General features: G+C 39.2%; 1 protein-coding gene across 1 annotated transcript; it reads right to left on the minus strand.

The window, feature by feature from the left end:
* Nucleotides 1-3,212: 3,212 nt before the first annotated feature.
* Nucleotides 3,213-19,623, minus strand: LOC120010133 (E3 ubiquitin-protein ligase UPL2-like). Its single transcript, XM_038860838.1, is given in 18 exon segments — nucleotides 3,213-3,511; nucleotides 3,673-3,779; nucleotides 4,066-4,205; nucleotides 4,316-4,541; nucleotides 4,625-4,705; nucleotides 4,803-4,871; nucleotides 4,873-4,956; nucleotides 5,036-6,152; nucleotides 6,998-7,296; nucleotides 7,393-7,670; nucleotides 8,194-8,398; nucleotides 8,481-8,786; nucleotides 8,858-9,927; nucleotides 10,029-16,557; nucleotides 16,685-16,891; nucleotides 16,992-17,087; nucleotides 19,121-19,241; nucleotides 19,461-19,623. Coding segments are annotated over 17 exon segments (11,013 nt in total). The 5' UTR covers nucleotides 19,217-19,241; nucleotides 19,461-19,623; the 3' UTR covers nucleotides 3,213-3,408.
* Between the last annotated feature and the right edge of the window lie 1,481 nt (nucleotides 19,624-21,104).

The following is a 21,104-nucleotide window of genomic DNA, read 5'->3' on the forward strand; positions in this document are numbered from 1 at the left end:
TTTCCTTTTTTTTTCGTGATTAATTAATGACCGTTGTGGCCTCGAGGGAGTGTCGATTATATCGAGGAAGCACGACACGGACACGGACACGGACACTCCGACATGGCACTCCGACATGGCAATTTCAAAATTTGTAGGACACCAGACACGATAAGGACACACATACATACATATATATACACACACACAAGAAATAACATATACAAATATTTTTCTACTCACTTTCACTTGATATTTGAACCCTAACAAGTAACAATTATTTAAGATAGTACAACTCTTTTTCATTTGATTCAGATAACAGCACTTTGAATTGTAAAAAAACTGTTTTGAATAAAAATCATTTATGGATTCTCTTTAAGATAACAAAAGCATGTAATGCATTACAACTACTAACTCTATATGATATTGAAATTAGTGTTTTAAGCAAATGAGTCATTGGTTGAGTGACAATGACTTTGCATGTCCCTGACTGAGGTCATGGGTTCTAGTCTCACCTCCTCCGAATATTTACAAGGAGGTGTGTGGGCTTGATAGTCTGCCCCTGCGTGGGCTTGATTTGTGCCACCTGCGTGGGGCCTGTTGACACCTGTACTTTCAGAGGCTTGATAAGGAAGATTCCAAACTTGTGATTCAAACCTTACAGACTCTGTGTAACTTGTATATTGTCTATTGTCGTGTTCGGGAAGTGTCCAAGCCATGTCCATCTTCAAAAAAATTAAGAAAAAGCAGGACACAGCTTGGACACGTGTCCGACACGGACACGCCACCATTTTAGGAGTGTTCGTGCTTCCTAGTTTTATATGTTGTAAGTCTGTGACGAGCACGTGCCATGGGTCGGCATTTCGGGACTATTATCCTGTGTCTACGGAATATTATTTTTGGGGCTTGGCATTGGGCCAGAGGCCCGACCCGAAATGGGACCAAGCCCGAAAACCCAGTTTGGGCTTCACTCTAGGCCTGAGGTAGATTATTAAGCCCAAGACCGGTCTAGGCTTGTTGGCCAAATGGTAATGGCCTATGAGGCTATGACTATGGTCGATTTTCTCAACAGTAATTTTTATTTTTTATTATTGGATCAACAGTAATTTTTCATTTAGTTCGTGCTTTTCGTGATTTATTTTTAAGGATTTCTCTTCCTTTGTTTGGCAATAATATTTAGAGATTTCTCAATAATTTTGTTTTCATGAAAAATTTTAAAAAATCAACTATTATCAGAGCCTGTTGTTAACGAAAAAATGTTTTTTTTCTAATAAGCATTAAAATAAAATTCCTATTTACTTAAATTTGAATAGCTAGGCGAATTTTTTTTGGTTTAGTTAGGTGGGCATTACTCATCTAAATCCTCGGTGTGTTAGAACTTAGAATACCACATCGATTGGGTATCATCCAATCAAGTAGTATACAAACATGTCAAAGTTCCTACCATGCATAAGAGACATTTTCAATGGACTCAAGTACTATTAATTGAGACGACCCATAAAGAACAAAGTCGTGTGGGTCCGATATATCCACGATAATCAGATAAAAAAAATGGATAATATATTTGATTTTATGAAACCCTTTTTCTTGGTTGGGGGAGGTGTTGAAAAGTATGGCCTAAACACTAAACCCTAGTATGCTACCAAAATCATTTTGGTTAGAAATTGGCCCTCGTTTTGTGATATTTTATGTAAGCACGGGATGTTTTCTTTTCCTTTGCCTCTCTTTTTCTTAAAAAATTAACTTTGTTTGCAATGATTAATGTATTGTTGGTGATCCAAAAGAAAATGAAACATGGCATGGGGAAAAAGACAAACAAAAAGAGCAAAGTGTGTGGAATGTGTTTTCTTAATCTGTGCATGGGTGGGGTGTTAATTTATTTAGATATGATTATCTAGGCAGCCTATGGTGCCTTGATTATTTTTGGACAGTTTCTTGATGTTGATAAATAAGCTTTAAAAAGATTTGTTGAGGGTGATTAGGCTTTGTGTTGTGATTGATAATAGGAATTACCATCCATTTTGTCTGGCTTTAACATATGAGGCAAGAGACCATTTGTTGATGGTTTACTACTTTACTTCAATCTACAGTGTAAATGTCTTGATGATGCTGACTTCGATCTTGTTGCCCTACAGTGTCTGAGCAACTATGGAAGTGAAATTAGCAAGTGCCAGCTCTACATGGACATGCTTCAAGAATGCCGCAGGAGCTCTACCTCTGGGGGCGTCCTGAGCGCTTAAGTTGATTGTGACAAAATCTATTATTAGACTTTAGTAATGCATGCTTCTATCAACAATATGAGAGTTTCTTGGAAATTTTCTTTGGGACATGTTGAATAAATTTTTGCACTTCTAAATTAATCTGATTTAAAGAAATTCCCCCTAACATTTTGCCTTGTTTAGATTGTTATATTGCAATGTCTGACTTATATTCTGTAGTTTGAGAAAGAAAGAAACAGAACCACGTAAATTAACAGTTGCAAAAACTTCAACAAATGGAAATTTATACGGAAATTTATAAGCAAACAAGTAATCGATGGCAGCTTTCAGACAATCACTACAGTTGAGTAGCAAACATCATTAAAAGGTTTCCCAGGCCTGACCAAATGGCCCATGCTTTAATGTCTTTCAATGCTTTCAAGGTGTGATTGAGCCGAACAATAACCTCAATGAAAACAACACTCATCAACGGCAATGTATGCCTTCAACATTGCTACAGTTGGATCAAAAATAATTCTGGAATGAGGTGTTGGATGAATCAGAAAAGAAATCTTTACTGGTTCTATCTCCGAGGGTCCAATTGCATGTATTTAGTACAAATTGAACCTACGAATTCGACAATTATGGGTTGGACACTTCAACCATTCAGCCATGAATATTTAGCAGGAATTTTTATCGAAATGAAATGACGAATCAATGCAATTTTGGAGGAAGAAAATGATAAATCACACATAACCACCCACCATGTACACTCTTTTAACATTTTCTGATTAGACTGATCGCCGTGGCAATATTAATATTGGATATCGAGTATTCCATACTCGTCAAATGACACTCTATACAGAACAGACGGGAGAGCCAATGACTAAGGCAAAGTTCAACAACAAGCATTGTCATTGCAATCGCAACTGGGTATTGTTTAGTACCCAAAAAAATAGAGTACGTTTAGCTTCATGCCAATCGAATGATCCCTGTCATTGATGGATTCAACATTAAAATATAAAGCTAATAGAGGAACCGAAAAGTTGGCAAATTTAAAAACTGCCATAAATTGTTTTCAATAGCCAATATACGACTGTACAGTATATTAACATGTATCAACTGAACTTCCCAGATTAAAACCTTCTACCATTGCTCTTTTCCCATTAGTCATAATTTTTCTCACAATATAACATTATCTACATGACTACCATAATCCCCATCCCACTACTCAACCAAATCCAAATCCTTCATTGGCTTCATGAATTGCAACCAAAAGTTTCTCCTCTAGAGATTCCTTGGAGGGATACTCAGGTAAATCCAACTGATTGAAGCTGCAAGAATTAATTAATCAAAATGAGCAATTTTTCCATATGCCAATATGAAGTACTTAAAATCGGAGGAGATAGTGGACTTTCGACAGGTCTCAAAGCAAGCAATCAAGCATAATAACATGTGCTAGTGTGCAGCTCATATAAACTCAATTTGTAATTACCAAGTATGTGCAGATGGCAAGTGATCATGGCTGCCATATGCCTTATGAATCTGAAACTTCTGTGAACCCGAAATTCCTTGAAGTGCACTGAAGCCTTCTAAAGGCACCTGGAAAAACAGAAAGAACAGCAATTAGACCATCTAAACAGACAGATATTCGGATTCCAACTAATAAAAAAGCATCCAACAAACTAAAGCCACAAAAAAGCATCAAGGATCAGAAACAGTATTTTTAATCTAGTAGAGGATAACAGAAAACAGAAGTGGTTAATAACCACCAATTGACCACAATTCTCACATTTAATCAGTGAAGGTCCAAACAATAGGTCGCCAAATACATTCAAATTGGGTTGAAGACACAGAAATAGATACCACATCTGCACCAAGTAACTACCTTTGAGGTTCCAGTAACAAACTGTAGAAGTCGAGCCTTATCCTCCTTGCTAAACCCTTGAACAACCTCCCAAAACCACTGTATAACAGGAGATGCAGCACTGTATCCAGAATACTCAGTATTTGCCCTCATGTCGTCCACTGGAAAAAGTCAATGAAGCACAATAAATAAAAACATCCTTCCAATATTACAAAAAAAATTGTAGTATGTTCACAAGTGTTGTAATAAATGCTGGCATAAGGAAACTTACAATCGATTTCTGGCAAGCCACTAATCAATAATTCAAATTCCTTGTCATTGAATATGGATATTAATTCCCTGGGAATTAATTCATTGAATCCTTCCAAAAAGGCATTAATTTGAGGACGAATGGCAGTTGTCAAGCGATGCTCAGCAAGTAAATCAACATATTGGTGCTTGTTTTCCTCAGTAACTTTAATGTTACGGCCACCAGGAATGAGTTCATAGTCAGTTACCTGCAATATGGTCACCGATTTAATACAACGATAACTCTTAAAAGATAAAAACCATAATATGAATGAATTGGCTAAATCATTACTTCAGTCCTTTCATATAGTATCAACTTCTCCTCATCAGCATCAATACTGAATGTAAGGTCTAGAACATCACTAATGTCATTCTGCATAATTAAAAAACAAGATAAGTAAGAAAGGTCCTAGCAAAATGGAAGATTAAAAAGGTAGAAGAGAACACAGAAAATTTGGTATGAAGTATACCTCAAGCATCCACTTCAAATTTTTGAAATAATCAGGATCAATAGCTTCAATATCATGATAAGTCACTTTAAAGTTTAACCCCCAGAATATGCTTGTAGAAAGACCGGGTGAAGTGGACATCCAAGAGTTGCCCATCAAAAAGTGCTTTCCCAACCTGGAGAACATGCTTAGGATTTATCATAAAGCACATAAAGACACTCAAAAAACTAAAATCAACCAAAATATATACTCACAACTCTCCCCACAAACTTGAAATACGAAAGATGTTCGGTTTGATAGACGGAGTTGGGATTAGGCTGAAATGTTGATTCATTGCCCACTGTTGTAAAAAGTAGTGCTCCCTTGTCAAAGATAACCCTTGACAGTAACTGATACCATTCCCTTGTAAGTCCACCTGCATCAACGCCTTCTTCCCCTTGGAAGTGAACAGTCAACCTGCCTTTCAAATCTTGGGTTGATCGCATTCGCAGTTGGTTATATGAATCCTCAAGAATGTAAGCTCTCCTTACTGAAATTCTTAATGGACTGTGGTGGTGATCATGATGATGCTTTATTTTTGATCTAAAGTGAGCACGTTTATTGTCAAAGTCAACAAACCGGGGAACCTTCAGCATCAGTGAGAAAGATTTCTCAAGCAAACCTGGATTTTGTCGGATGAAAGCATTAAGCAGCTTCCTATGTTTCTCTGAGAACTTTACAAAAACCATCTGTTTTTCATCAATTTTCAAAGCTGGACCAGAGGTTTTGAGTTGGCTATCCGATGTGTTTGCATCTTCAACTTCAGAAACTACAGTTACACTGAAGTTATGGGAGGAACCAGGCTGGGAAGGATGCAACTTCTCACACATCACAAAGAATGATTCAATATAGGGCAAGATGTTTTGGGCTCCCGCAGGAAGGGGAGGCATTATTCCAGACGGTCTAGATGATGAAGCCCTTGACGGAGTTAACAAATCAGGTGCAGAATCTGAATAGCTCTCTATTTTACTTATGCAGGCGCTCAATTCCAACCATAAAGGCTCTAAGGCTGCACTGATGTCCCATACCTGAGAAAGAGCACCAGTATGCTCCTCCGGAAGAACCTGCTGATCTTTCTCTTTTTCAGTAAGTGACACAACAAGAGAACTTAATGCCTGCAGAACCCTTAAAATTGCAGCCCCATCAGAAGTGGTGGTACTGAGGAGTGCTTTCACTGCTTCACCAAACATGCGTAGCTCATCCATAGCAGACCCAGTCAAATTTTGTATAGCATTTGCCAGCTCCGTAATAAACACATGATAATGAAGGGGAGCAATTGCTACCAATTTCTTCATAACTTCCGTGATGAGAGCATATGCATTATCAGACAGTCTGGGAAAAAAAGTAACATGTCAGATCGAGGATATCATATCTCGTATAAACTCCAGCTCAAAATTTGATTTCAAATCAATGAAAGCAAAAGGTATGATAATTTTAATCCTTTGATGTAGGCCGATGGCTAACAAATATATTCATTCATCAATAAAACTGTTATGACGATAATAAAAGTATAGGGCTATACCAGGTTCTCACATATTTTTACTTGATCCAATGTCAAAATTGCTAACAAACAACAGCATAGAAAAGCCATGACCATCCATTTTTAGAGGCGTTAAAAGAAAAAGAAATGCAAGGAAAGAGTCAATATACCAAATCATGAACATATGTTAAGTAGGACAAATCCACTTCTTTACTGATATAAAAAGAGTCAATATACCAAATCTTCCAACAAGCTGTAAAGCAAGGTTCATGAGCAGAACAATGTATCTACATATGATATGATGAAAAACTGATAAGTGATATTATATCAAAGATATAGGTTTCATATAGGGTAAAAAAGATTCCAACAAGAAAAAGAAGCATGGTGGGGACTGGGGGAGGGGGCATAGGTTCGTCAGGAAAAAAGGGTAAACAAGATACTGTTGAATATATCAACAAACTGAAACATCAATGCATCAGAGAACAAGAGTTGAACATGTAAGATACACCCAACATAACTACTTCCGTTCTCAGAAAACGAAGTAGTTGCGAAAATGGTTAGTATGAATTATGAAATATCCAGTACTTCTAACTCGCAAATATCATAGAAGAAACACAAAAAAATAATAATTGCATAACTAATGGATTAAATAACATCGCAAAAAAACATAGTCTGAAGGGTCAAAGTTCAATCATACCCTTCTCGTGCCAGTAATGAGCAAAGAAGACGAAGCTCTGCTTGAGGCAGGTTAAGAAGTACATTTTGAGCATCGATTTCGTTATTTGCACTAGAAGTGGTAGGTTTAGAGGAATCAGCAACCTCAGAGGAAGTACCAACTCCAGCAGATGCACCAGCAGTTCCTTCATTTATCTGTTTATCTGAAGAGGATGTTTGAGAAGCAGATGGTGGTTGTTCAGTAGGTGATGAACCATGGTTATTGGATAAACTTGAGTTGCATTCGGCATTATCAATTATGACCTCCAATAAATGAAGAAGCTACATAAAGGACACGATGAGTTTAAGAACATTGCAACCTCCTGAACATCCAAATAGCAATGACAGAAACCAAATTTACGTTAGCAAAAGCATTACCTGTTCAAGATGGGCTATACTCCTTAAGTAGAGGGGTTGGTTCAAGAGGCTCAAAAGCAATGAAATTGATACATGCCCTTCTTGGTGCTGCTTTCTATCAGCTTCATATTCCTCGACAACCATCACCTCTTTACCACGTACCTGGTCAGTACTCTCTTGCTCCTTTAAGGCAGGCAGAGGCAGTCTAAACTGAAGCAAAATTTTTGCCACATAGGGGTGATTTCGTGCCAAGTATGTGAGTGTCTCAAGGATACGTCTAGATACCAAGGGAGGAACTCCTATGAAATAAAAACACAAATATTAGGGAGAAATATTATTCAAAAACATTCACCAGTAACCCTATGAAAGCTATCATGCTATGATTCATTTGTGTTCTAAATTTCTAATACAGAGATCCGCTATTTGACGTCAGAAGATTCAGATGAAAGCATTTTCATTCATTGAAGGATAAACTAAAGGTGAAACTGCAATTTTTAGAGGTTCAAAATTAATTTCAAGAAATTAGAAACAGAATTTCAAGTTCCAAGAATGTTAGATGTTATTAACAAAATTCCAAGTTCCATGAATGTTCGAAATAATTAACAAAGAATGAATTCCATAACCCTTCTAGTGAAAAAACAAAAAACAAGGCATGATTGTCTGTCGACAACAACCTTACTGGAGAAGAACCAAACATGTATGTTGCATAAGAACCTTGTAAAATAATGTCAACCTTTATGTATCTCAAAGTATTAGCTATTTCAACTGCCCACCCAATGACACAGGGCCCATGAAAGAGGTAAATACGAGAAGGGATTTTACCATCAAAGGACTGTGGGCGAGAATACATCACATTATTCTGGCAAGCATAGAGCCGATATGACAGCTCAGCAGCAGGTGCGTAACTAATAGGTCTCCTTGTATCAAGCATCAACATGTCCATCAGTATCGTCACCAGAGCAGTTCTGGTTTTCCCATGCGCGCACAGATTCAATAGAAGCCTCTGCAGTTGACCCTTATATAGTGGCTGCAAAATTACCCCAGTAGAAGCATAAGTAAGAATGCAACTGCATCAAAGAAAACGAAAATCTATTTTATCAGGCCCACACCTGAACTATGCGAATCACCCGAATCATTGCGTGGAGGGCTTCTGTATCCACTAAAGGAGCCCCATCAGCTTCAATAACCTTGGCAGCAATTGATCTGCGTGAGGCAGCGCTCCCCCCAGTTCTGTCCACAATAGATCCAATACCGGCACCGCGTCGGGCAGCATCACTCCTGCGACGGCCTGGGTACATACCAAAAAGTGTACGATTATGATATCGATGCGCAAATCTCTCACGCAACATGTTTGCCTCCGCAACAAGGGCAGGTGTCAGATTGGCTAGTATAGCCTCAGATGAGGTTAAGAGAACCTGTTCATGAAAAAAAAAAATGTAACACAAATTCTCAAATTCAATAAAGTACAATTCAGTCACTAGCATACCTCCTCGCGTAAATCAGAAGGGAATGTTGCAATTATAGAAACCGTGTCCATTTCAACTGGTTGTCCTTCAAGTTCCTGGGACTGATGCAGCCTTTGTGCCTGCTGCTGTGCTAGAACTTCTGCCCGGATGTCGGGAGGAAGAGCAGCAAGAAATTCTGGATCTATATCTCCTCCGCTTTGTGGTTCAGGATTTGAAGGCTGCGCTGCTTGTGACTGCTGAGCTGAAAGAACTTCAGCACGCAGTTCCTCGGGAAGAGCTTCCAAGAATGCAGGATCAATTGATCCAGAACCTGCATCACCATTATTTTGCTGTTCCACAGCCGGACTATCCCGATCTGCTTCTCGGCTAGAATTTTCCGAAACTTCAGTTACAGGGTGAAGGGATGCATCTCTGCCACTTGCTGGTGTTGAATTCCCAAAAGCTGCATTGGCTCTTCTCATGCGAACCGTCTGTTGATCACTCATATGTATTCTATCAGTGGAAGATTGCCTTTCAGTGCCATCATCATGGCCATCAGCACTTCCGATTTCAACATCTAGGCTTCGAAGGCTCTCCCCTAAAGTGGCCCCACTTCCGCCACTCTCTTGGCTAACAGCTTCGACATCCCGTACGTTTGCATCATTCTGTTCAAACTGCATTTCCACAGACTGTGTATGCATGCATGACAAATCAGTTCCTCGCTGAGGATGGGCTGCGGGTCTGACCTCAGTATTACCAGAGCTATCAACTGCTCCTGGAGAGGAAGGAGTTGCATTGCCGCTGTCATTGTTCACACCATTTTCTGCATGGACGCCAGGCGCTGCACCTGCTTCAGGTTGCTGTATCTGACCAGCCTCACCATTATTTTTAGGCTCCATGGTTGACAGGTTCTGATCTGAAAGTTTCTCCGTAGATGGCCGCCTTAACTGTGAGACGAGCAACTCTTCAAGCCCTTGCTGAACTGCAGTGGTATTTGATCCACCATTTTGTGGGTTTTCATCCACCCACAAGTTCGAACGGTGTCCATGCCGCCCATTCCTCAATGACCGGAAAATAGTATCCAACTGTGACGAGTTCTCCAAACTCCGATCTGGAAAATCATGTCAAAGGTCACATTAAAATAAGCTACCTAATGAGAGAGTACATCATCAATACACATAAAGCATAAAACCAGTCGACGAAGGATCTTACCTGTTTGCCTCTGAGAAACTGACTGCCGTGACGAAGGTCCAACTAAAAGAGGATGGCGGGAGGGGGCAGCATTATCTCCACTTCTACCCAAAAGATTGTATATGGATGTAGTTCGCCCATTCCTTCTAGAACCAAAAAGTTCAACTGGCATCACATGGAGAGAGTCACTTGCAAAGCTATGATCTCTGCCAAAAACCTCAATATGGTCAAGAACATTTATACCATTTATGCCTTCCTCCAGCCTGAGTATAACTCCATCCTCATCATCTTCATCGTCTTCCTCCAGTACTTCCTCATCAAAATCATCATCATCATCAATCTCATGATCATCTTGATCTGTGTCAGCATGTGGCAGGTGATGGACTTCATCTTCTTCCAGATCATTATGCTCCTCATCATCCTCGTCTTCATCATCATCATCATCCACTTCATCCCCTTCATCTTCAGACATCTCCTCATCTTCATCTTCATCTTCATCAAGATTTCCTTCTCCGTGAGGCTGGATCTCAAATTGTATGTCAACAGTATTAATGCCATTTTCAACTCCCCTTGTGTCATCAGGAGTTTCTTGCATATAGTCATCCTCAGTGCCAGGGGCAAAACCTCCGTCAAGATCCTGGTCATGTTCCATGTCATCAGTGACAGCCTCTGACCCACCATAGTTCTGGATGGTATTAAAAGGCTCAACATCATGATTGGGCTCAGATGTCATGTCCATGGAACGTGAGGTATCACCAATATTCCCTGTACTTCCAGACTGATTATTTTGACCAGGAGGTCTCATCAAATTCTCCCCCTTTCCTCCTGAAGATTCGGCAGAATGAACATGTTCCTTGGTTACTAACTCCAGAGTTTTGATAATCCCGGTCACAACTTTAGGTGAATCTGCATGATCCAAATCCAAAACTTGGAGAGTCCGAGTCAATGACCCAACCAGACCAACATCTATACAAGTGGTGGAAGCTTCAGCTGAGATGTATGAGCCACTAGGGGTACGAGCAGCCAGTATATCATTGAGCAGATCAACATATGCCTGCATCTCGTAAACTGGCGGCCTAAAACCATCACATGCATCACCAAATTCATTGAATATAAAACTGATCTCAGTAAAAACCCTCTTCCTGGCCTCTGCAGAGCGAACACAAGATGCCACCAGGAACTGGCTTGTCCTAGTAGCTAGTTTATGCCTCCAGTCACCATCTATTTTCCTTTCTTTCTTGGAATTTCGAGAGTTTGGAATGAAATTATGAAGAACATGATAAAATATTCCACTGGTGCATAAACCACTAGGACCCCTGCCACTACTGACTTCAGTATCTCTTCGAAGTAGAACATGTATAGATGAACCATACATTAATATAGTCTCCGTCAAAAGCTTCAAAATGAACACAATCTTTGCAAGAGAAGCAGAAACATCACAACTACTGGCTTCATTCTCTTCAGCCACAGACGCAACAGCTTTCCCTTTCCCCTTACTTGTAGCAACATCAATTTCCATGTCAGTTGATGATGATGGATCCAAAAGCGCAGTTGTGTTAGTATCATCTTTTAGAGGAGGAAAAAAGGTCAGTACTGAATCCAAGAGAAGTTCAATCACATGTACAAAACTCTGTGGAGATTTTCGATGAACTTTGACACTCTTGGAATCATGAAGTTTTCCATGCACATTACCAGGAGCCACTGAATTCATGCCCAGAATAATCTTTCCATCAGTCGTCTGAGATTTATCTTTCTCAAATGCTTTCTCCTTCTCTTTATCTTTCTCCTTGGACTTCTCCTTTTCACGGTCTTTCAACAAGACAATATAAGGCCTTTCACCAACCATCTCTACTTCGCAAATAGATCTAGCAGCCTGCATAAATATCACAGGACATCGTGAGATGACTGAGCTTAAATTCAACAGAAAATTGCGTGGAGTGACTCTCCCATTTGAATGTCTGTTGGCAATAGCCACAAGGCTATGCTTGATCTCAGATTCCATAGCTTGCTGGAGAGTTTGGGGATCTTCAAGGACATTACGAATAATAGTAGTAGCAACATTGTCAAACCCAGGAAAAAGGCTGCTTGTTGGCAAAGAGAGCAAAGAACTTACACCCCCAGCATCAAGAAAACAAACAGCAATAGAATGTGTTCTAGTTAGAGTAGAGCATAGCTGCAGTACTGCATGCATTGTGTCCGAAGGAAGCTGGTTCCTGATACAATTACAAGCAACCTCAATAAGTCTCTTCTGCTCATCTATATCAATGAGTTTTGGCGATAAACCAAATGCAGACTGCAATTTGTTTTGCTTATCCTCGTCTATACTAAGAGAGGTTTCTTGTTTACCACCATCTTCCCCCTTCAACTGCTCTAGAATTTGAGAATTCAATTTTTGATCAACCTGCAGTAAACGATCAATAGAAAGAAAAGCTGTCGTCACCCATTTTGGAACTTGGCTCTTCTCCCTGTTGATAAAACCAGAATCCCATTGTGAAAGTAAATCTGACGCAATTTTCACCAGACCATTCTCTGAAGCAAGTTCCTGTGCTGCCATGTCTTCATTGAGAATTAAAGCAACCACATGAAAGAGAGAAAATAGGATGGCACTGTTCTGGCTGTCGGAAGTCAAACAAGAACCCTTCACTTGGTCAAGAATAAAGGATATGACACTACCCCTGTATTGTCCATCATTCTGCGAGCATATCAACACAAGCAGATCACGAACAGCAAAAGCTAGAGGTTCCTTCACTTTGAGAAGTTTTGTACATGTTGACAATATCTCCTCAACAGGAGGCGGCTGGACCATCTCCGCTTCAAGTTGCTGATTACTGTCAGTTGTAGCAACTTCCTTTGTGTCTGATTCGGAGTTTCCAAGGGACATGGCAAGCGCACGAGCAAGTTCATCATCTTCCTGGACTTCCTCTGGATGAGAAAACAACCACTCCATTGCCAGCTCAACACTATTCGATCCAACTTGCCTCAGAGCTTCTTCAGCCCTAGACCTAGAAAAGCCCATCTCAACAATTGTTGAAATAGTTGTTTCATTAGGAGGAGGGCCACTAATACGAGAACTGGTGTTGCTACTGACAATTTTCACTTCAACCCCAGAGTAGATGTGCCCAATGATAGAAATGACTGTAGTAATGAATTCATTACTGCAATCAACAAACTGTGAATGAGTCCAAACAGGAAGCACCGCCTTCAGCACAATAGACTGAAGCACCTTCATGAAAGTTTCAGAATCCCGTGGAAATGGAATGCCACCATTCGCAAGAGGTTGTGCAAGCAAGTGCTTTGTAACTGGAGATAAAATAATTGACGACGTAACCAAGTGGTCCATAAGTTTACCATAGCTTGCCAATGGGCCATAAATCCATGAATGATCTGCATCTTCCTTCTCATCGTGCTTTATACTCCCATCGTCAGTCTCCATGGGAGATGAGGGAGCCCTGTTAACTGTAAAGAGCAATTGACTGGTAGCTTTGAATGTCGTCAAAACTAATTGGATAACTCCTTGACCATATAAGCAATTTAAAAATATAGGATTACAGGAATCGGGCTTATCCAGTAAAATGCCATCAATAAAGTCAATCACTTTGCCAAAGTATCGGCACTTCGCTGATACAGATACCTCTGATTGTGAAGGATTAACATGTCCACTGAAATTCATGTGATCCTGTGCAATGGAAGCAATAGTAGAAGCCACAACTTTAGATGAAGGAGACAGATTAACTGTATCATCTCGTCGACGAGAAAGAAGCAACATCGCCTTCCCAAGCTCTTGAAACAAATGGGTTATGTGAAACGAAAGTGATCGAACCATGTCACAGCAAGAAGTATAATACGATCTCTGCTTGTCATGCTCCTTTCCACTGACAGACCCAGCAGTATCCAAAGAACTAGAACTATGGGATTGGTGATTACCAGTGCCCCTCAGGTTCGGAAAACTATCATGTCTTTGTTGAAAGCCAGTAGCACGTCCAATATCGCGGTACAAGCTCATAAGATCAAAAAATTGTGATTCGATGCTCCACCCAGATGTTCTTCTCCTCAACAACGGATCTAGGAACTGCCTGAATGAATTGAATCTTTGCTCCTCGGAGTCATTTCCATCCTGTTCAGAAACTTTGGACTCAGCAGAACTAGCAACACCCTCATCCTCCATCTCAAGTTTAGCATCTTCAAGAAGAGCAATCTGCCAAAGAACTTCACGATGGATATGTCCAATATCCTCCAAAACATCTTTGCTACCATTTCCAAATTCTGTAAGCAATGCAGCCACCCATCGACTGTCTTTTGAGCCAGCAAGAAATAGAAGAAACTCAATAAGGAAAAGCGATGAAAATACTCTTTCATCTAGTGTTACCCTTGGATCCAGTAAGAAGGACCCCGAAACAACACCAAATCCTGCCAAAGACCTCTTCAGAAGATCCCTAAGAGATGCACAGAAAGCACGAGCTAGAGGTGCAGAATGATGTTGGGTAAAACCCTTGAATACTATGGTACTATGTAGTGCGATCGACATTCCTTCAGATGATTGCACAATACTAGGTCGTACTAGAAGCTTCAGTAGCGCCTCAATTCCAGATTTCTCAACAAATAACCGACATGTTTCAGAATTTTCCAATGTTCTGTGAAGCAATAGCATCAAATGGAAGATGCATAACTGAATGAACTGCTCATCACTGATTCCGTCTGTAGTTATATCAACTCCACCAACCAAACCCCCACGATCTTCGGCTCCTTTGTTTTCATTATCCATTTCCATTGCATTACTTGCATTTATCTTTCCTGATAATCCATGAAAGTCAGCCCCCCCAAAGGAAGAAATCTTATCAATAATTTCAATGATTATATCAACACCAATGCCTCTCAGAGAGGATACATGACGCAAAAGCTCTTCCACTGCATTAGCCAAAGGAACAATAGCTTCATTCATGGCCACAACATATTTCTTGCTAGTGAAGATGTCAACAAGAAACTGTAATGCCGATGTTTCTTTCACAGCTTCTAAGCCCTTCGCATTAAGACAAACAGCTCCAAGACCATTCGGAATGCAAGTAAGAGCCTTTGAAGAAGGAAGTACCCCTGCTACTACTGAAGACAGAAAGGCACCAGGAAGGCCCATTTCATTCAAAGCATGAAAACATGTAGGATCCTTGTGGATAATTTCACTCATAACAGTCACAGCAGAATAATAAATGTCGCCACCAAATTTTTGTGCATTCTGATATATCAATGACAGAGTCACTGGTAGTGAACTTTCATGGGAGTTCTGGAATCTTGTAGCATTGGCAGCGGCAAAAGAAGCAGATCCAAGTGCCTTTAAAAGAACCTTGATGAGTCTTTTTTGAGAGGGCACTTGATCATCATTGTATTTTGAGCATTCACCTATTATCATCAAATTCTCCACTTCCCCACCAAAACCAATAGTTTTATTCACTTCTATCTGAAGTCTCTGAGCCAAAAGCTCTACTCCCCCCAATTCTCTAAGCAATGATACAGCAGAACTACTGTAATCCATAAGCTTCTGCAGAGCTTTAACAGCCAAATACACAAGATGAATATGATTAGGTTCTGAATCCTCCAAAAGAGGTAAGAAGGTTGGAACCATTCCTGAACCCCTCACATTACTTCCTGAAGCAGAGGAAGAAACAATATGGAGCAAATAAAACTGCAGAAGAGCTTCAACAAAGGCAAGTGTAGATGGATCACTGGAGTTCTTCAGTGACAAAACAGCCCTCTGGAGCACATTCAAGAGTATCATGCGGTTGCCAGCAGCAAAGCTGATACTAGATCCACTTAAAATACGTGCACGCTCGTGGGACGATGAATATGCAGCTAATTGAGCTCCTAGGGCAAGCATTGCAAGAGTTCTAATGGTCCCAGAAATCATTTCTTCTGATCGCACAATTCTAATCAACTCATTGGTGTACTCTGGTTCATTAGCGAAAAAGGATGTCAATTCTTCGTGAGCATCACTCGACTGCACTAGCACAATGAATGCAAGAAGGCAAATCCTGCTGTACAGCCTGCAAATTCTAGGAGATCGAAAAGCATGGGCATATCGGACTCTAGTCAGTAACGAGAAACGGAGGTCAGCAGGTACACTGTACTGATCAATGCATTGCTTCATCAGTACCAGATCATCCTCCTTCCTCAAATGCAGATCCGACATGTGTACAACTCTCAAACTTGAAGAATTTGCATTTGCATCAATAGTTTGGGGTTTGCGATCATGCAGTTCAAAATAAACAGTGGAACCAATCCGGCATTGAGATTTATCATTATCAACATCAGGTGGGAACAAACTCAGCCCTTCATCCTGGGTTCTCTCATTGGCCACAACACAAGAATGTAAACCTAAGCCCTCTTCCTTGCTTCCCCATCCCTGTGCGAGAGAAAGGAGATAGCTGTTTATGGAGCCTAATCCGATAAGCTTCCCACCACCATGCAGCTTAGAGGGATTTATTTTCACAAGTGTAGACAGTGTTTCCAATGCAGCTATGACTATCTCAGGATCCGTGGATGCAAGTAGAAGTTTAAAATGCTGATAAGAAAGAAAAGAATGAAAATGTAAGCTGAATAAGAAAAACATATGAACCAGCGAAATAAAAAGAATCAACTTAAACCTCAGCAAATAGTACATGTGATCCGGGAGCCCATCGTGAACATACCTCTAGACCATCAAAGGAACCCTTATTCTGGCAATTCTCCAGAATGGTTTGCATCACTCGTAAAATCTGTATAACTACATGTTTTGGAATTGCGATATCATCGTCTAAAATATTATCTGACAAGAGAAGGTCATTCCTACTAGCCAAGTATGTCTTGAAGTATGTCTCAAAATGCAGAAACAATGGCCTCCAGTGATTAAAATTACCCTGAAAACCATCCGCAGCAAAGTTTCGTAAAAAAACAATCAATAAGAAAGAAGAAATTAAGATAAAATAAGAAATTGACACAGGCAGATAATGCTTTTACCTTACTGAACTCCCAGCGGAAGGCAGACAGCGGTATTGCAATATCTTGCAATGGACTCTGGATCACCTTATCAATGAATGCTTTGACTTTAGGGGGCTGAAAGTCATAATAAAGTTTCAGAGCTACAGCATGAATACAATTGCCCATGTGACAAGCACACTCAAGAGATTGGGGGTGGGAAGGAAGACTAGAATAATAATTGATAAAATAAGCTAGCCATGTGTTTGTTTTCTTCCGAAATTATATTTATACACAAATAGCAAGATGAAAGAGAAGGAAGCAGTCCCACCTTGACCATAAGAATGTTGTGATTGCATCTTAAATTACTATGATTGTGCAGTAAATAATATATATATATATACCTAAGATGCCCTATCTATACTTCTGTAAAGGACGAAATAGAATATCTCTCTCTTGTTATCAGCACAACAAACTTCTATTCTTCTTTATCTTTACAAGTTCTAAAGCTTTGTTAAACCATGCTTTAATAACAGATTCACAAATGCAGTTCTTTAAGGCCTTGAACTCCCAAAAAAAGTCTTCCATGATAGATGAGTCCATGCATGCAACAATGAATTTAATTATCAGGTATGCATGCCTCAAAACAGCCCACCACATCCTTCTCAGACTCTAAAAAATAATATGCAGATGTGTCTTCGATGCTTGCAGATAAAGTCAACAAGATAACTTACCCTAAAATGCATGGAAATACACAAGAAAAACTTCAAGGATCCAGAAATGGAGCTCGAGATATAATGTGTTTGAAATACAGTGCTATGTCTTGAAGAATATACTTAACTTTGCAGAGGCCAAATAATTTTAGGTCAATATGAACTGTGAAAAGGCTCGGAATGGTTTGTTTAACTCGTCTTTTGGATATGCCAATAAAATATGCAAGTACTTGTGCGTTGTCTTTATAATTTTATTCTCCTTCAACAAAGCTTAAAGTTATAACTCTTCTCTGCTCTCACGCTTTAATTTTTATAAAAAAAATAATAAGGGTATGAAACTTTTTAAAAAATTACACATGTATCATCTCTTGGCATCCTAATGGTGTACCTTTTAATAAATTCTTTTTTCACCAAAAACAAAACACTAGGCATTAGCACTTATGTGATTCTAATATGCTTTATCTAACATGGGACAGAAACCAATAGAATAATGATGCAATTAATAAAAATTTAATTTATTAACAAATCCATATCATAAGATTTCCTCCTTGTTTGTAACTTGTCATGCCCTCACGTTCTACCATATCCCAGTTCATAACATCAACAAGGTGAAGGGATTTCTAACTTCTCAATGGAAACATAAAAGCAATGATATCGCTGGTTCTTTGTCATAAAGTAATTCAGGACCTAATCTATCTAATCAAATAGAGATGTACCAACAGCAGTTTCTAATTCATAAAGTAATTATAGGACCTAATCAAATGCAGATGTGCTAACTTCTAGCGAAATTCAGGTACACGTAAAACACCTTGTAATTGCATAATGTCTTCTTTTATGTCAATAGAACAATTTTATTGACGCACCATGGAGATGCAAACCAGATACTATATTACACAGTGGCTACACTTTTTGATGTGATCGGTAGTAGACTAGTAGTACATCTTTAGAATGTAGTCAGCGTCACAAGAAAATAAATCCAACTCAATTCGATTGCAGTTCTCTATCTCGGATATGAACTCAATTCATGTCCATGGATAGGCTAATTTTTCAGTAGACAGGTCATTAAGAATCTAAGTAAACAACTCACTTATGAAGGATTTCTGGAGCCACCAACTTGACAAAATAATAGATAGAAACTTTATGCATCTACTCAGAGTCAACATTATGACATGAAAAGTAATTACATAAGATTGCAGACAATAGGACAGATGCATTGGTTAAAAAAATAAACTCAGAAACCTGCGAGTAGACCAAAGTGCAGTGACAAACATGACAGAACTAAGCAACACAGCACTGTAATATAAAAGTGCAATACTACTCCTACCAGTTAGCATAAGAAGACCCATTACCAAGTTCATAAGACAAAACGTTTTCCCCCAATCAGCGCCCCCATTGCAGTTATATTAAAATACCAAATACAGAAGTCAAAACATAAACAAAAACAATACTAAAACTCACCGGCTCGGAGTCGAGCTTCATGGAGGGCGTGATGGAGCTCTCGCCGGAGAACAGTTGGCGCAACCTTGTCGGCAAGCTCGATCTTATCGTCGACATCTTGCCTCAACTTCTCTACCATGAACTACAAACAAAGAAAAAAAAAATCCCTAAACACACACCATGAAAAGTTTAAAATCAAAGCCAAATCAGATATCACACCGAAAACAAAACCGATTCCGAAACGCAACAAAGAACACAAAGTTCCCGATTCTCGAAACAACACAGGGATCAGGAAATACGCCACTTAAACCCATAGATGCACCAATAGATACACGCAACGAAGAGGAACAAAAGAGCATACCTGAGAGAGAAGAGAGCGAGTTGCGACAGATACATACACATCCGACGGATTGATTTCGAGGGATACAGAAAGAGAAGAAGCGAAACCCCAGAGAGAGACTTGTGACTTTGTTTGAGAGAATTGTGTGTCCGTTTATTGTGAAAGAAAGACTCAATAGTTGCTTGAACTTTTAGGTCTAAAGCAAGTATATTAATAGCGACAACTGTTTGATGCTAGATGCCTCTGCGAGAGGCGGTTCGGCGAGAGGTCCAGGCCACATAGGAGATGGTAAAACAATTTTCGTTAATTTATTAATTAATAATTTTTATGTGGATTTTTTAGATGATCTTTTTTAAACCTATATTTTTCTTTAAATGGTTGAAACCCATCATTACATTCCATGATGGCGAATGTTAACTCTAGCGTCACGAAAGCGTAATAGGAAATTACAAATATTACATCAACCGTTAAACCTAGTGTCACAACATCAAACTACAAGAGAATATACTTAGACATACTAAATAAAACTTACATAAAAAAAAACAATGATTATAAATAAGATTTTTGACTTCCTCTTCATTAAGAGAGTCTACTCCACCGAATATAAGAGTCGCATCACTATACATTAAATATTTGTCGCCATATTTCATACACCGTATCACTTTCCATCATGAAAATATGGGAGCACCATCTGCCTTGCACTATTGCCTAGGCTACAAAGGAAAGCCATTTTGACAACCTCCAGAGAGAAGCTGCCCATAAAATTCAAAAGCTTATTTATTATTATTATTATTTCTATGTATGTCCCATCTCCATTTACTCTTTATCTTGGCCATCCTCGGATGCCCAATTGTACTTGGTTTCTGGTTTCTATATATTTATTGTTGTGTTGCCTATAAAAAAAAATACTTGTCGCCATAATATACCAAAAACAATCGGTGATCAATAAGTCTCGATATATGAATGAAATTTATATTATAATTGAATTTTTAAACCTCCTTTGGGATTACATGATTGAAAAATGCCGATGAACCAGTCCACAAAAGTTGCTAAAAATGTTATCACAACCACAAGATGTCATAAACTACAACGATAATTCATATCACAAACAAAGCTAATAAGAAAATTTGTACCATATTGTTAGGTTTTGTCAAATTGGTTTATTGTGGCTTGAAGCCCTATATTGACAAAGAATGACACAATAATAGCCTACTTTTTGCGCATTATTGGTTTTTGCTTGTATCGAACTTTGCTTGGATTGGCAAAACAAAATGCTCTTCAGCATTATTCACCAAAAAGACCAAGCTCGATTTGATTGGAATAACAACTAATAGTCTACCTCAAAGAATGAATCAAATCGATTGGTCTGACTCGAGAAAAAGTCTGAGAGTACAACAGAAAGTACTATATCAGGATAGGTAGTGTTTGGCTTTGAACCTTCCTTAGTGAAAGCTTATCGAACTCACTTAACCAGTCAGTGGTTATTAGCCTTGAACTGCCAGTTGTTATTGCAAGCTTAAACAATAAACCTCACATAGCACTTCCCAATTCGAAATTAGTTCTCGGTTGTGCTCATTATCTCGGCCATGAGCGTCTTGGGTTTCACAAGTGCTTTAGAAAATCTTGCCTTAAAAGAATTCCATAGAGCCGGCCTTACTCCACTTG

The sequence above is a fragment of the Tripterygium wilfordii genome, chromosome 12, assembly GCF_013401445.1.
Source record: "Tripterygium wilfordii isolate XIE 37 chromosome 12, ASM1340144v1, whole genome shotgun sequence".
NCBI classification, from domain to species: domain Eukaryota; kingdom Viridiplantae; phylum Streptophyta; class Magnoliopsida; order Celastrales; family Celastraceae; genus Tripterygium; species Tripterygium wilfordii.